We start from the raw sequence: 18,378 nt of genomic DNA on the forward strand, positions 1-18,378 counted from the left end.
TTGTTTATACAGAATGGATAAACAACAAGATCCTATTGTATACAATAGGGAACTATATTCAATATCCTATAATAAACTGTAATGGAAAAGAATAAAAATGCCATTTAGATAACGTAAAAAATGATTGAGAAAAACAGGTACAAAACAGTATGCTAAAAACTACAAAATACTGATGAGAAAATTTTAAAGATCTAAATAAATGGAGAGGTATATCATGGTCGTGGATTTGAAAACAATATTATTAAAGTATCAATTCTCCCCCAAGTTGATCTATAGAGTTAATGCAATTCCAATCAAAATCTTAGCAGGTTTTTATTTGTCGAAATGACAAGCTGATTTTACACTTTGAATAGAAATGCAAAAGACATAGAATATTCAAACAATTTTTAAAAAGAGCAAAATCAGAGGACTTAGATTACTTGATTTCATGATTTATGACAGATCTATAATAATCAAGACAGTGTAGGGCATAAATTTTGACATATATGAGACCAATGGGACAGAACTAATACTTTAGAAATAGACCCACATATATATGGTCAACTGAATTTTTACAAATGTACCAAAGATTTCAACAGGGGAAAGAAATAGTCTTTTCAACAGATGACAATGGAACAACAGGATACTGCAGGGTGGGAACTGGATGAACGTTTACCATTACCAAACGCCTTACAAAAAATTAACTTGAACTTCCCTGGTCGTTAAGTGTTCGATCCTTGGTCTAGAAACATTCCACATGCCTCCAGGCAACTAAGCCTAAGCCTGTGTGCCACAACTATCTAAACCCTCACTTCAGAGCCTATACTCTACAACAAGAAAAGCTAGCACAATGAAAAGCCCATGCACCACAACTAGAGACTAGTCCCTGCTCGCCACAACTAGAGAAAGCCTGTACGCAGCAATGAAGATCCAGGGCAGCCAAAAGTAAATAAATAAATTTAAAAAAAAGAAACAATAATTCCATTTAAAAAAATCAACTTGACACAGAGCATAGAACTAAATGTAAAAGCCAGAACCATAACACTTCCAGAAGAAAATACAGGTGAAAATTTCCACAACTAGGAGGAAGCAAAGATTTACTAAATAAAACACAAGGGCAAAAATTGTTTTAAAAATTTCATAACTTCATCTTTATGGTATTATTTTAAAATTGGTTTCCATTAAAATGTCTGAACTTTGAAAAACACTATTAATAACTTGCAAAGACAAGTCACTGAAAACAGGAGAAAATATTCATAATATATATGAAAAGGACCTGCATCTAGAATATACAGAAACTCATGAATAATCAAATTTAAAAACAGGCAAATGATCAGACGGTCAACACTTGTCATCATGCAAATTAACAGTAATTTTAAACACTGTAACATATGCAGTATTACTAGAGCACTTTATATGCACTAGAAAGGCTAAAATTAAAAAGACAATTCCAAGTGTGACAAAGATATGGAGTAGCTACAACTTATTCATTGCTGGTTGGAATTAAAAATGGTATAACCACTTTTGAAAACAACTTGACAGTTTCTTTCTTTTGAAAAACATCTTTATTGATATATAATTTACATACCATAAAATTCAATCATTTTAAGTGTATAATTCAATGTTTTTAGTATATTCACATAGTTGACAATTATCATCATGATCTAAGTTTAGAACATTTTCACCAACCCCAAAAGAAACTTCATAACAATTAATAGTCATTCCCCAACTTACTCCCAACCCAGCTGTAGGTAACCACTAACCTATTTTCTGTCTCTATAGATTTGCTTAATCTGGTCATTTAAAATAAGTGGAATCACACAATATATGGTCTCTGTGACTGGCTTCCTTCATTCAGCATATGTTTTCAGGAATCACCCATGTTGTATCAGGTATCAGTACTTCATTCCTTTTTATGGCTGTACAATATTCTATTGTATGGATGCATCACGTTTTGTTTACGTAAATTTAGTTGCTGATGGACATTTTGGTTGTTTCTAGTTTTACTACTTGTGGCTCAGTAGTAAAGAATCCACATACCACACAAAGATAGAACTATAGATCAATGGAACAAAACAGAAAGCCCAGAGATAAATCCACACACCTATGGACACCTTATCTTCGACAAAGGAGGCAAGAATATACAATGGAGAAAAGTCGTCTTTAACAAGTGGTGCTGAGAAAACTGGTCAACCACTTGTGAAAGAATGAAACTCGAACACTTTCTAACACCATACACAAAAACAAACTCAAAATGGATTAAAGATCTAAATGTAAGACCAGAAACTATAAAACTCCTAGGAGAACATAGGCAAAACACTCTCCGACATGAATCACAGCAAGATCCTCTATGACCCACCTCCCAGAATACTGGAAATAAAAGCAAGAATAAACAAATGGGACCTAATGAAACTGAAAAGCTTTTGCACAACAAAGGAAACTATAAGCAAGGTGAAAAGACAGCTTTCAGAATGGGAGAAAATAATAACAAACAAAGCAACTGACAAAGAATTAATCTGAAAAATATACAAGCAACTCCTGCAGCTCAATTCCAGAAAAATAAATGACCCAATCAAAAAATGGGCCAAAGAGCTAAACAGACATTTCTCCAAAGAAGACATACAGATGGCTAACAAACACATGAAAAGATGCTCAACATCACTCATTATTAGAGAAATGCAAATCAAAACCACAGTGAGGTACCATTTCATGCCAGTCAGAATGGCTGCTATCCAAAAGTCTACAAGCCATAAATGCTGGCGAGGGTGTGGAGAAAAGGGAACCCTCTTACACTGTTGGTGTGAATGCAAACTAGTACAGCCACTATGGAAAACAGTGTGGAGATTCCTTAAAAAACTGGAAATAGAACTGCCATATGACTCAGTAATCCCACTCCTGGGCATACACACCGAGGAAACCAGAACTGAAAGAGACACATGTACCCCAATGTTCATCGCAGCACTGTTTATAATAGTCAGGACATGGAAGCAACCTAGATGCCCATCAGCAGATGAACGGATAAGAAAGTTGTGGTACATATACACAATGGAATATTATTCAGCCATTAAAAAGAATACACTTGAATCAGTTCTAATGAGATGGATGAAACTAGAGCCCATTATACATAGTGACGTAAGCCAGAAAGAAAAATACCAATACAGTATACTAATGCATATATATGGAATTTAGAAAGATGGTAATGATAACCCTATATGCAAGACAGAAAAAGAGACACAGATGTATAGAACACTTTTGGACTCTGTGGGAGAAGGTGAGGGGGGGATGATCTGAGAGAATAGCATTGCAACATGTATATTATCAATTGTGAAACAGATCACCAGTCCAGGTTTGATGCATGAGAAGTGCTCAGGGCTGGTGCACTAGGATGGCCCAGAGGGATGGGATGGGGAGGGAGGTGGGAGGGGGGTTCAGGATGGGGAACACATGTAAATCCATGGCTGATTCATATCAATGTATGGCAAAAACCACTACAATATTGTAAAGTAATTAGCCTCCAACTAATACAAAAAAAAAAAAAAAAAAAGGAATCTGCCTGTCAAAGCAGGAGATGTGCGTTCAATCCTTGGGTCAGGAAGACCCGCCATGTCTTTCTCCAGTATTCTTTCTGGGGAAATCCCATGGACAGTATTCTTGCCAGGGACATCCCACAGACAGAGGAGTCTGGCGAGCTACAGTCCATTGGGTTGCAAAAGAGTTGGACATGACTTAGCAACTAAACAACAGATACCAGTTTTGAGTTATCATAAATAGTAGTAGTATGAATATTTGTATACAAGTCTTTGGGTGGATATATATTTTCATGCCTCTTGGGTAAATAGCTAGAAATGTCACAATATGGATGAATCTTAGACACAAAAGACTTTATGTGAAATTCATAAAAGATGAATATAATCTATAGTGATAGAAATTAAATCAGTGGTTACCTAATTTGGTTACCTAATAACTAATCAGTGGTTACCTAATCAGGGTCCAAATTTGCAGATAAGACTAATTGTACCAAAGAATTTTAATGGGTTATAGAAATAAAATGTTCTGTATCTTGTGATGGTGATGATTACATAAATATATCTTACATGTTAATTACATCTCAATAAAGTTAAATAAAAAGTCCAGTAACTCATGACAAGGCCAAAAAAAAAAAAGATACATGGTTATGGCAGTAAACTTATGTCTTTTTTGGTTTTGCCATTCCATTTTTGGTTGGGGCAAGCATGATTCAGACTGACATATCAGTATCTATAAGCTAGCAGTTCTTAGTATTTTCCAAAGATTCCCCTCATTGTGCTACTTCTCACCACCTCTCCACCACAGCAATCCTCCCTGACAAACTAAATGGACTCTGGGTAGCAATCAACAGTGTCTGCAATCATTTTCAGCTGGGCAGCAGTCAAATGAAATTTTTTTAATTGGGTGTACTGTCACTTTTAATTGGGTGTACCAGGGCTTCCCTGGTGAGTTAGTCATAAAAAAATCTGCCTGCAATGTGGGAGACATGGGTTCAGTCCCTGGGTTGGGAAGATTCCCTGGAGAAGGGAACAGCTACCCACTCCAGTATTCTGGCCTAGAGAATTCCACAGAGAGAGGAGCCTGGCAGGCTACAGTCTATGGTGTCACGAAGAGTTGGACACGACTGAGCGACTTTCACTGTCACTTTTTTGACAAACAATCATTTCCCAAGCTCAGAGACTAGAGTCCCACCTTTACCAAGGACACCTAATGAAGGTTCTACTTTTGCCTTTTTTATAAAACTGAGGCAGGGGTAAAAGATAGAGATGATCACTGCTCTCCTATGGAAATTCACTCCAAAAAGGGTCATCAGCCAACCATTTATGGATTTATAATGAGGGGATGTTTCACTGGGGTACCTATAAACTAAACTTTCTTAGGTTTATAAAGGGTTGTAGGTTGCTGTTGCAAGTACACCAAATACAACAGGGGAGTGGGGTCTATAGACTAGCACACAGGCAAAGGCCTAAACAAGAAGTGAGTGATCCTGATTCTTAATCTGTGAAGTCCTTAAGGGTATGTATGATTTTTGTATTTTTATAGCCCCTAGTGTGGCACAGAGGTTGTGCTTATGCACAGGAAAGAAATAATCTGGGGAATGTGAAGCTGGGACACCCATTCCTTGTCTTGCTGCACTAACCAAGGACACCAAGAAGCAGAGAATTCTTAGACTAAAGCAGGTTCTGAGAACTTCTTTGGTAGGCAAGAATTGGTTCTTTTTCAGAACACTTTAGCTCAAAGTGGCTTAAAAAAAAAAGTACAGGAGCTAGAACAAATAGTAATGTGTAAAATCATAGGCTTCATTTGAGTGAGCATCCCTCCCTCCACTAGGTGCCTACAGTGACTTTCTATCCAAGATAACCCGAATCTCTCTCCAGGGCACAATTACCCAATATAATTGTTTGGAAAAAAGGATCCAAATGGTGAACACAAGCCTCTGGATAGACTAAAAAAGATGATGCCCTTTAAAAGATAACTCTTTCTTCTATACAGCTAACTTGTATATAATATGGAAAAGGTCCCCCCCCCTCCCCGCCCTTTCTATTTTCATACTCAGGACCAAACTCAATTTCAGAACCAATTTAAGCTGGCCAGTTCTCCTGGCCATCCATGTCTTTCAAGCCTGCACTGAAATTTACTGATCTCACAGGCTGGCTCTGTCTTTCAGGAAGGTGGACCAGATAATGAACCTCAAGTGGGTGATTCATGAAAGGTCATCACTTGGTTAAAGGAAAGGTGACAGTGATTTTCTTTAATTTCCCTGGGCAGTTGCCCCACCTCCCTGACTTTATTTGGTTGAAGCCCTAGAAACTCTTTGTGAAGCTTTTCTTCGCACTAATTACAAACCCAACATCCCCAGGTCCTTACCCTGCAAAAGCAAGGTATGCAATCACACCAAGAGGCAGCCAAGATAATCAGGGTAGGGGAATAGGATACACATGTTTACCAAATATCACATCAGGCCTTCTCCGTCTCTATGGCTTATTGCAGGCAGGACACTCCACCCAGCTCAAACCAAGAGGCAGATAGATGATCTCTGTCCTCCCCACTTGAGGCCTTTTCTTGGAAACAGATCACATCTCAGGGAGGGAGACAGAAAATACCATCTCTGCTCCTAATTCTCCAGCAATCTGACATGGGGTCTCTGCCTTCCTGCCAAGGCTCACTTATCTGTCCCTCCCTAACAGAATTCTTCACCAGAAATCCCATTTGTGGGTTAAACAATTTCCCTCCTAGTTGGGTGGGCCATTTTTAAGATTGTAACTTCCTTTGAGCAGGATCACTGTGAAAGGTCAAAGTGCTGTTATGGTACTTAGCAAAAACATTCCCAATTACACAGCCTGTAACAGAGAAAACAACACTTTGGGCCTCCAAAGTAACTATAACAGTGGCAAACCATGCTTTTCCAAGCATATCTTAAAAGAGTTTTGAGCTACCTTCTCGGAAAGAAGTTGCAATGGAAATAAAACAAAAGTACCAGAAGGTCTATTTGGAAGGAAGGAGGTGGCTAGAAAACAAACTGAAGAGTAAAGTGCTTGCTATCTTTATATCTAATAACTGGGAGAAAGAGTCTTCTTAGCTTCAAACAAGGCCTGCTGTATCCTCAAACTTCTTGAAAAGTTGATAACTACTGGAATTCCTACGAGCTCCAATGCTATTTCTCCCATGCACTGCCAAAGAAGCTTTACCGACAATGAAGTCTGATTGAGGAAGACCAGAAGTTTATGTGATGGGCATTTCAAAATTCATACTTAATTGAAGGAAATACTGACAGTGGGAGACAGGAATAAGTTAAGCTCTTCACCAGTGACCTCTGCATTCATCTAGCTTGGCTGAAGGACATTAATTTTGTATCTTCACTTTGCTACTTAAAAAAAAAAAAATGGAACTACCACCTTAAAAACAATTAAAATTCAGTGTGTTATATTTTAGATTTTGACCCACAAACATATATCATCTTTAAAAGAAATAAGTTCATAAAAACTTTTAAAAAATTCATCATCTTCTTTGGGTGTGTGGAAAAGCTTTATTTTTCACAGTGACTTTGCTGACATTCTTGGATGGGATAAAGAGACTTTTCCCTCATTTATAGTTATAATACTGTGCCAGGAGCCTCTACTGAGGCATTGCTGCCTAACTGGCAGACAAACTCTCCAGGTCCCTGTTCAGTACTTTCTTTCCTTAACTGAATGGGCCTTTCCCAAACTGGGATTCTTTCCCCACCCCCTAGAAATGAGACCTGTTACCCCTGTTCTCTCGGCTTCTCCCTCCACCTTCCTATCCTGACTTGCCTCTTCCTTTGGAATACCTAACAGACTCTAGTTGTCTTGCACGTTTCAAGAGATGAAAAAGCTCAGACTTTGGTGTCAGATTGACCTAGGTTCACATTATGGCTTTATCACTAGCAGCTGTGTGATCTTGGGCAAACTACCTAGTCTCTTCAGCATCCTCATCTATAAAATGAGGATAATTGTATCTTACCTCAGACAATTGATTAAATTAAGTAAATAGCCTAAGTAAAAGTGCCTAGCTCAAAAACTCCTAGTTGTTCCTTTTATCTATTTGTGTCCTTTTTAAATCCAAGATACTTTCTTCCCTATTCAGAGAAGCCCAAAATCCAAGACCCTTTCCCCCTGATCTGGTAGTGCAGCTTACCTCTTGGTTCAAGTAAGAGAGTAAATATCCTAGCAGGACATAACCAGCTGACCTTCCTAAATGGACCTTCTCAAGATGCCCTATGTAACAGAAAGTTGATTTCCAAGGTTAAGCAGCTTGTAGGAAAATCCCTCTGCCTTTGAATTTCTTTCCTGCGTTAGTGAGTTCAGTGAACAAATAACTCATATCAAACTTTTTTTCCTGCCAATTAGGTCACTCGAAATGCCAGAATCTAAACAAAGGCAAAAAAGAGAGGCAGGGTCAGACAGTCAATGCTTGTGTCACATGCTCGTACTCACTAAGAGTTCCCACAGCAACCATCACTCAGGCTTAGAGAGACTGCAAAACCATAGGCTGTTGTACAAAAACAATGCCAAGTACAGGAAACTGAGTTATGGCTATCATGAGAGTCTTAAATCTCAGCTCTAGCATATGTCTCTGCCAAGGCTGCCTTGCCTGACGGCCAATGCCATGTTTTAAGATGAGAAAATATTACAAGGGTTCTCAAAGTAGGCTGCTCAGAGGTCTTGATTGCCTTGGGAGGCAATATAGATGGCTCCCATGGGGAAAGTGACCCACGCTCACTTCCTGCATGAAAAGCCCTGCCTTGTAGCTTTACAGCTCCCTTCTCCCAGTCTTCCTCAACAACCAGTGGTGTGCTGGAGCTGGTTGACACATGCATGGCCTGTGAGAGTGAACTGTTAAATTTTTAAGCACTGTGAGAGCCACTTGGCTTCACACTGGTGGCTATGGTGGGAGTATTTGTCCTCAGAACTACAAATCAGTCCCCTCCAACCACTTACCCTCCTACCAGCTGTTAAACATTTACTAACACCCCAAAGGGCCAACAACTCTAAAGTTGAAGTACAAGGCTCGACTTTCCGCATAAGTCTTGAAGCTTTTAGGGTACCTCCCAAAGATCTTTATGTGTTTCCTCCTAGATGTTCACAAGTAACAGGTGCCAGCCAGGCACCCCAACAGTGTTTGTCTCACAAACTAGGACTCTCCTCTTGTTAGCACCTTACTCTTCTCTGGGAAAATAAAGCTGGATTTCATTAGGATTTCTAAACACCCAGCAGTTATTTATAGTGATTCTTATCTTAGGATCAGGAGAAAATCAAAAAGGGTTAGAAAGATTATTAACAGATGAAAATAAATACTCAGCTTCCAATGTAACTTTCACTCAATCACATATAAAGCATTTTTTAATTCTGCAAGGCAGAGGGGAGGGAAGGGAAGTTGTTCAATAAACAGTTTCAGTTTTGAAAGATGAGAAATTTCTAGAGATAACTGCTCAACAATGTACATATTAACACTACTGTAGTGTACAGTTAAGAATGGTTAAGATGGTAAATTTTGTTATATGTGTTTGCTTTATTTGTTATACCAGGAAAAAAAAAAAAAAGAGCTAGGTTTGTTTAGTAGGTCTAAAAATATGCCTACTAGCATTGAAGGTGGCTCATAGCAGGCCTTTGATGAATGCCTGTGAACTGAATCAAAGGCGGTATAATTAGGACAGGGATGAGAGTCGGTACACTAAGGATTATGGAAGATGTGCTAACAATTTTAATGACTGAATTATACATCTAAGTCATCCAGTCCCTGGGTGCCCTGGGACCCGAGGACAAGGCAGAGACACTCTGGGACTCTTCCCACTCTTTCTGTTCTTTTCAGGTCCTGGCTTTGAGGATATTTTACAATTTATGCCTCTTCATTTATCCAATTCCTATCCTTCCCCTTTCAAGGCCCAACTCAATCCTTTTCTCTTCCACATGGCCTTTCCACCACCACAACCCAGACAGATCTTTCTCTAACAGGAACCTACAGATCCTATTGCTAGTACTAGTCAGCTATTGATAAAAAGCTGCCTTAAGCCATCTTTCGCACTTATTTTATCCCTTGAGAACAAAGGCTCTTTATCATACGTCTGTATTCCTCAAAAGCCTAGGATGATCTGAAGCACAAAGCATTAAATGCTAAAATACTGAAAACTGAATGAAGATTCAAGAAAGTTAAGGGTGGGCCAATCACTCACTTGCTTTCCAATCGGATATTTCAATGGCACAAAACTGGTCATGAGTTTAACTGAAAGCTTAAGGAATCAGGTGATCAGCGAAGGTTTTGTCTTGAATGCTAAATTGCCACTATGTTCTCTAGATACTCAGGGCTCTAGAGAATCTTTCTGTAAAGTTCTGCTATGAAGCTCTCTTTGGTATAAGGAAATTAGAGCTGATATAAGTCAGTGTCATAGCATTTGCAAACCAAAATAAATAGCAAATAGTCTAAAAGAAGCTTAAGATCCTCAAAGGGCATTTCCAAAGGTCTGATGGCTTTGGGGTCAAGGAAAGTATGAGGTACTATTCAAGTCAACTAAGCCAGTGATTTTCTACAAAACTTTGTATGTTGATGGGGCCAAAGACTGGTTGAGAATTTTAAGAAAGATGGACCCTTTTCAAGGGGGCGGGGGGGGGGGGGGAAGGACATACGCACAATTTCAGAATGTGCAATAATTTTCTAAAGCCTATGTTTGGACTTTGGATTAAAAATGATGAGTTAAAAAAACAAATGATGAGCTAGTGTGTTGATCCATTTCTAGCAGGATGTAGCCAGCAATAATAAATTTTTTTCTTAATTCGAAACAGGAATGAAGGAGACAGAGTATATCAGAGTTTAAAGTAGGACAAGATAGGGAGGAGAACCCCCCGAAGGGCTCTTCAATTCCAACATACTTACCTGAAGGGAGCACTGAATCATCAAGACAAGATATCCTCAAAGCATCCAAACCCAAGACTTAGGCAGGGGCCCAGAGTTTCTCTTAAATCCCTCCCATCCACATTTATTTAGTAGAAACAAAAGGGTTATTGGGATTTATCTATGAGAATCCCGCAGGTTTTGAGAGTGAGACTCAGCTATCCTCGTGGGAAAATGAAAATCAGAGTGGATGTCACTGGTAGGGACAGGATCATAACAAATTATTCTACCGGCTAGAGATAGATGCTTACCAACAAGCCATACTGAGAAGAGAAAGGAGCTAAATCTCAGCTAATGGTTGGCAAGGGCCTTGAAGGACAATTTTTATAAGATGTACTAAAGACAAGCCAATCCAGAAGGGAATAAACTGAGAATAGTTTCACAGTTCTTGGAAAAGCAAGTTTTCCCTTCTCCATAAACTTTATTCATAAAGATATGTGAAATACAAAAAGAGGTCAAAGTGCCCTTACCAAACACCATATACAAAAATTAATTTAAAATGAATCAAAGACCTAAATGTAAAAGCTAAGACTATAAAAGGCAACACACAGAATGGGAGAAAATGTTTGCAAATCACCACGTCTGATGAAGGATAAATATCTATAGAGTATATAAAGAATTTTTAAAATTCAACAACAAAAATCCAAACAATCCAAGTAAAAAATGGGCAAGGGGCTTGAACAGAATTTCTCCAAAGAAGATAAAGAGTGGTCAATAAACATATAAAAAGATGCTCAACATTAATAATGACTAGGAAATAACAATTAGAGCCACAATGGGATACTACTTCACCCTCATTAGGATGGCTATTATCAAAAAACAGGAAAAATTGGAATAATTTTATATTTTAGGTGCGACCAATGTGGGAAACACTATGATAGCTTCTCAAAAAATTAAACACAGAATTAATTCCCATTTGATCCAGCAGTTCCATTTCTCGGTATATACACAAAAGAACTGAGGGACTCAAACTCCAATTTCACAGCATTCTTCACAGTAGCCACAAGGTGGAAGCAACCCAAATGTCTGTTGATGGACAGAAGGATAAACAAAATGTGCTATACACATCAATGGAATATCATTCACCTTCGAAAGGAATGAAATTCTGATACATGCTACAACACTGAAGACATTATGCTAAAAGAAATAAACCAGATATGAGCAGGCTAAGTCACTTCAGTTGTGTATGATGCTTTGCGACTCTATGGACTGTAGCCTGCAAGGCTCCTCTCTCCACGGGATTCTCCAGGCAAGAAAACTGGAATTGATTGTCATTTCCTTCTCCATAAACAAAAGGACAAACATTGCATGATTCTGCTTTCTGAGAGACCCTTAGAGGAGTCAGATTGTTGTTTAACAACAATAAGTTTTATTGTTAAGCTGTGTCCAACTCTTTTGTGACCCCATGGACTGTAGCCTGCCAGGCTCCCACATAGAGACAAACAGTAGAAGAGTGATTACCAGGGGCTGGGGGGAGAGGAAATGAGGAGTTACTGTTTAAAATGGGTATAGCATTTCAGCGTGCAATGATGAGAAAGTTCTGGAGAAGGATAGCAGTGATGGTTACAACAATGTGAATGTACTTAACACCACTGAACTGTACACTTAAAAATTGTTCAACTGGTAAATTTTATGTATCTTTTACCACACTCACACAAAAAGAGTTAATACGTACAAGGTTCACAATGAACCCCAGACAAATATGACTCCTGTGTGTACAATGTAAAAATGCATGCAGTTTATTACACTAGAAAATGCATGACCATTCAGTCACACTGAGGGTATTAACTGATTAAAAAACTTTACTCTCCATGAAGCCAATGAGAAGTAACAAAAATGTCATCTATCATCTGGACACCTGAAAATAAACCCCAGTGTGAGAGTTTGGGCTCTGTTTGATAAGCAATAATGGATTTACAAGTATCATCTTGAAATGCCTCAAACAGACTGCTAGAATGTGTCTGGGGGTTGTCAGAACTCAAAAAGTCATACATCTCTTGCCAGAAGAAAATGGCAGCCTGAGCAGGCAGACATAGCAAAGAGCCCTCTCTTATCTGCTGTCTTACTAAGCTCACTAAACCCCATTTAATGCCTATCCATGGTCTTTAGGTTTACTTTAATAGTACTCTAGAATCCACTTGGGGATTAAGTTCCCAATTTCTTCTTTCTACTTAGTTTGCTGCTATCAAGTGCGGGTCCTATTTTTTTGGCGGGGGGGGGGGGGGGGGGGGCGGCCACATGGCCTGTGGGATCTTATAGTTCCCTGACAAAAAATCAAACCCGTGCCCCCTGCATTGGAAGTGAGGAGTCTTAACCACTTGACCGAAAGGGAAGTCCCCGCAGGGCCTATTGCATCCCAAACCCAGTTCTTTAGGAAGCTGTGAATACACTTAACATTAGTGATATCAGCATGAAGTGAAGGGAGAGAAGTGCTCCAACACATGCTGGAGATTAACAAGGAGTCAAAATACTTCTAACCTGATAGTGCTGAGAATAAAACCAAGTGTACTCTAATGCTGTCATTTATTGCCCTTCAGAGTCAGTTAGGGAAGAGAAGCAGCAACTATTTTGAGGGCAGTTTCAAAAAGGGTCCCAGAATAGAATAACCCTTCCATCAGTACCCAAGTGAAAAGGATTGCTAAGAGAGGTGAGTATACACAAACTCCATGACAGTAAGGACTACACTTAAGATTATTCACTAATGATCCCTATTACCCAGCACCACTCTTTGTACACAGCAGATATGAAATATTATTTATTAAGAAAAGAAATCTTTGAGAGCTGCTTCTCCTTCCTCATTTTCAAATAGGGCTGTGTATTCTCCCACTCTATAGAAGTCGCCTCATCTCTGGCTTGTGGATGCTTTCTGAGAAGCACTTTCATCACTTCATTTAACTCTGAAAGAAGTTGGAGAGGGGGTGAGGACACGTGCTTGCTAATCATCCTTTTCCAGATTGCCTCATGCGCCAGAATGGAATTTTATTATTGGTCTGTGGCTGCTACTGCTGTAGAAAGATTTCAACCTGACCTTCCCAAGCTGCTGGGGGATGAATACTGCACGTGGCTGACTGGGAAAAAATGTGTCTTCCTCTTTTTTTTTTTTTAAAAAAAAAGCTTTTAGACTAAACAGAGCTCACTGTGATAGGAAAGTCACCCTTTCTTTCACTATACAAAGCTCAAGATGTTGAATTCTTTTGCATAAAAACGATATAACAAAACTGATCTGAGCTGGTTCACCAGGAAAAAGGTAGGATGTTGAAGCACCTCACAGAGAGCAGTGGCATCAAAGTCCTAAATAGGACTTAGGGTTGCTCCATAGGCAGAAGAGGAAAAAAGAAAATGAAAGCCATTTATCAAAGTGGTTTAAATAAGAGGATGGATTCCCACAGCTGGCCTCACAAAGGAGAATAAATATGTCAAAGAGAATAACTGATAGACTAATTGAGTCCTATCCATCTGGCTGAGGAAAGAGCCACTGGTGAGAATACTGAGAAGCTGTCTGTTAGGCAAACGCTTGCTTTGGTGCCTCATTTGGCCAGTGAAATAGCTTTTAGGAACACTGAACACACAATCACACCACAGCTGGCTAGCTGGCCCTGCCAGCAAGAGGCTCACAGAAGGGTTACACTGATGCAAAGGCCAAAAAAGGGAAAGCAGAGCACAGGTGATTTTGTTTTTTTTAATGGGCTTGGAGCCTATACCTGGACTCTCACCTCAAGAATACCCAGGCCCTTCAACTTGGGAGTAGAGCAAGAAGGAAGGGAGACTGTATGAATATATGTCTCATTTTGTGCTTTTGAAAACAAGACTCAAAGTCTTGTTCTGAAACATCAAGTTCAATACTATGCTACGCTAAAGTCCCATCTTACTTTTATATAATGCAGAGCTCAGGGCTCTTTCCTTTGGGAAAAGAAGCAATCAGGCCAGACTCAAGAAAAATGAACACACAACACTATCTGCATGTGCCACAATTCATATCACAGAAAAACCTGCTCAGAAATAACTTCTCAAGGCACATAGAACTCAATTCTTAGGCAAATCTGCCCCAAGGAGGGTACACATTTTAAGGAGCCAAACAACATTAAATTAAGCTGAACTCGGTTTTTCTAACTGGCAGTTTCAACCATTTCTAAGTTTATTTCTTATTTTCAAAAGTCAAAATGACTCTCTGCCTAAAATTTTAAAAAAAGAAATGCCTTATCGCCCACACTAAAATAACAATTCACCAAAATTTCACCTACATTATCTTTTACATAATTAAATGAACCCTCCATATGGCACAAAAGCAGAAGCCATCATTCTAATTAAAGTACTATCAACAAATCCCTTACTAATTCCTCTTAGCAGCCTGGCTCTTGCCACTCCCACTAGAAGCTCAGTCACAGAATCCCCCCGCCACCTGAAAGGATTTGATGTTGGCCACCAACTAGGGTCACTCTGAGGAAAGTAGTGGCTTACCTGCTCCTCCGACAGTTGGGATATGTGATTCACAGCAGCGTAGGATTCAATTTTGGGGTTAAAGTGGTTGATGATGGCTCTGAAACAGAGAATTAACATTAATACAGTACCAGATGGAATAAGAAGATAAAAGAGTTAAAAACAAGTATCAGCTACCCTCTGATTTAGAGTATGAGACCATGAGTGTGACTCTCAGAAGGTAACTTGTCCTCTTATGAACATGAGGTCACATGGGGTGAAGTGATTACTCTAAAATGGGAGAGGTTTAATAATTTATTAGACAGAGAACAGAATCAAGTATGCCTGCTCTGTAAATGAACTAGGGGAAAATCTCACAACCAAACGAAAGTCAAAACCTAGCATCCTTCAGATGAGAAACAGGGCTCAGAGTGCTGTCCACCAGGAGGCCCTTGTGTTTCTGTCAGAGAAAATTTAAAAAAAAAACTTTGCTCTGCTCTTACTCAGGAGAACAGGGCATTCTGTGAAGCTGGACCAACATGTGGGTTGAATACAGTCTCTGAAGAACCTAAGATTTCCCAAAGCCTACAACCGTCATATTTGTTAGTTAATATTTTGAACCAAAATTTTATTTCCAGCATTCAAACCAAAATCTGACCGTTGTTTTCAAACATTCTCTCTTCAGGGTCACCAAGTGACATCAAATGTATTTCTTAAAAAACTCTGAAATCTGAAATAAATTTCCCTGAAACCAATGCTTTAGTATAGATCTTCGTGATTTCTTGTCTGGTAGAGTAGAAAACCAATAGCCATGTATGGATTTGAGAGTTGGACCATAAAGAAGGCTGAGCACCAAAGAATTTATGCTTTCAAACTGTGGTGCTGGAGAAGACTCTTCAGAGTCCCTTGGACAGCAAGGAGATCAAACCAACCAATCCTAAAGGAAATCAACCCTGAATATTCGCTGGAAGGACTGATGCTGAAGCTAAAGCTCCAATACTTTGGCCACCTGATGTGAAGAGCTGACTTATTGGAAAAGACCCTGAAGCTGGGAAAAACTGAGGGTAAGAGGAGAACGGGGTGACAGAGGATGAGATGGTTGGTATCACTGACTCAATGGACATGAGTTTGAGCAAACTCCAGGAGATAGTGATGGACAGAAAAGCACAGACAGAGAAGCCTGATGTCTTACAGTTCACAGGGTTGCAAAGAGATGGACATGACTTAGCAACTGAACAACAAGAAGAGTATAAAAAACACAGGTTTTAAACTAGAGGTTAATGGGGAGAAGGGAAAAATCTAACAGAACAATTTCAAATAATATGTGCAGATACTCTCCTCTTTAGGAGGTGGAGTTTAGTTCCCATTATCACTGAGAGTAAGCTAGACTTATCTCCATAGAGTAGCAAAAGGGAAAAATAGTAACTTAACAGTAAAGAATCCTGGCAAATCTACTTCAATCAAGCAATGAAGGTGAGTATCACCAGTGATGTCATGTAACCCCTGGTATGGTCTGGTAAGGAGGGCACTTCATCTCTGTCGTGTACTTTCAGAAATTCATGATCTCAATCTAAGCACAAGAAAAACATCAGACAAACCCACACTGGGGTACATTCTGGAGAGTATCTTGCCAGTTACTCCTCAAGATTGTCAAGGTCATGAAAGACAAAATTTGAGGAAGAGTCATAGACCGGAGCCCATTGGTGAGATATGACTAAATGCAACTTGATGCTCTGAATTGGATCCGGGAACAGAAAGAGGACATTAAAGGATAAACTGTTGAAACCCAAACAAGATATGGAGTTTAGTAATGTATCAATGCCTGTTTCTTAGTGTTGATAAACATACCGTGGTATGTAAGGGGAGAAACTAGGTTGAGGGGCATACAGAAACTCTATGCATTATCTTTGCATTTTTCCCTGTAATTTTTAAATTATTCCAAAATAAAGTTTATTAAAATGTGTGTACGATAACATAATAGAAACCAATATATTCTTTTAATATAACTTACTGATAGTAAAGAATTTAATCTAACCCAAATATCAGAAGTATAAGCCAGAAATTTAAAAAGAAAATCATGGTGTGGAATCCCAGTTTGACCAATGTTTTTCTGAATGATTTTTGGAAGCTGTATATTTTGCCAGAGGGATAAAACGGGAATAATATCTGTTTTAGCACAGTATCTAGAAATAGTACATTGCAGGCATACAATAAATGCTTGTTGAAAGAGTGAACTAAACCTTAAGAGGATTCATGCAATATTTATATAGCAAAGCAATGTTAAGTACCTAGCACAATGCCTGGCACACAGCTAGTACTCAGTAAATATTCAATGAATGACTAAATCAAATAGGACAGAAATGGGTCAAGCACAAGAGGCAAGTTTTGGTAACTTATTTTCCAAGAGACTGTCAAGAAGGGTAGAGATGTTATTATCTGCAAGTTAAGGTTGTGGGGCTTGGTCTAAATCCAAAATATCCACTGTGATCAAGTTGCGGGGGGGATCAAATACTTTTCTCAGTCAGAAAGCAAAGTTTGAGGATACTGGCAGGGATGACAACAGTCCAGGAACAGAAAGGAAAACCAGGAGGCTAAACCCAATGAGAAGACGGGGCGGGGGGGTGGGGGGGCAGGTATAGGGAACTGAGAATCCCACCAAACCTAGCAGTAGCGCTAACTTACAGTTAACCCAGGATAGAGTCTGAGTCATAGAATTCAGCTCCCAAGAGTGATGGGAGTGAGGAAAGGAAATACAATAGACAAATCAATCTACTATCAGACCTCAGTTATTTTGAAAAATGGAAATTGCATTCTATAAATACATCTATTTCGTGATTTTACAGGTTTTTTTTTAAGGTTTTCTTTAAATTTCTTAGAAAAACATTTTTTGAAAAGTGTTTGAAAAAAATCCTGACTCAGTTGAACTAGAATTGCATTTTTGTTTTGATGTGCCTAGGTTTGGTGAACAGAGAACTCCAAAAAACCCTGATGTCTGTCTGGGTGGGATGGTAGCAGCCACTGGGACCCAGCTGGCAATCCAGAGAAGCTGTTGAGGTTAGGACAATGAAATAATCCCTGGGAATGGAACAGATAGGGATGTTGTAATTCTATTCCCTTTTTCTTTCCAAGAAAGAAAGCAAGGAAGCAAGAAAGAAATGAGAGAGAAAGGAGAAAGAAAAAGAGGGAAGAAAGAAAGACAGGGAAGGATCTCAGAGCAAGAAACAAAGGAGAGAGGAGATGGGGGAGAGAAAGAAAAAAATTGGAAGGTACTATCTTAAGAGGGTACACTTATTTCCTTCCCTTCTAACTGTTACATATGCCAAGTATCAGCTGGGTCTACGGATGCAAGCCTATGCTTGATACTGCAGGGCATGTATGCTGATGCTGTTTAGGCAAACTTATCCTGAGAGTATGATAGATTTGTCAGTCTGAGAATTTACATTTTAGAACAAACATAAAATCATTCTCCAATCTAACCTGTGACATTCTCTTCACAGAGCTTCAGATCTCTGCAAATGATGGAGGTCTCCCACCAGGCAACTTAAGGGA

At 39.1% G+C, this 18,378-nt stretch overlaps 1 protein-coding gene across 2 annotated transcripts in view; it reads right to left on the bottom strand.

The window, feature by feature from the left end:
• The window catches only part of ARMH3 (armadillo like helical domain containing 3), a 175,051-nt gene that overhangs the window by 20,464 nt on the left and 136,209 nt on the right, over positions 1–18,378 (bottom strand). For both annotated transcript variants that reach the window (XM_065923189.1, XM_065923190.1), the window contains exon 24: positions 14,872–14,950. In XM_065923189.1, the coding sequence (XP_065779261.1) occupies positions 14,872–14,950 (79 nt within the window). The remainder of the gene's footprint in view (positions 1–14,871; positions 14,951–18,378) is intronic.

The sequence above is a fragment of the Muntiacus reevesi genome, chromosome 2 (assembly GCF_963930625.1).
Source record: "Muntiacus reevesi chromosome 2, mMunRee1.1, whole genome shotgun sequence".
Taxonomy (NCBI): Eukaryota; Metazoa; Chordata; class Mammalia; order Artiodactyla; family Cervidae; genus Muntiacus; species Muntiacus reevesi.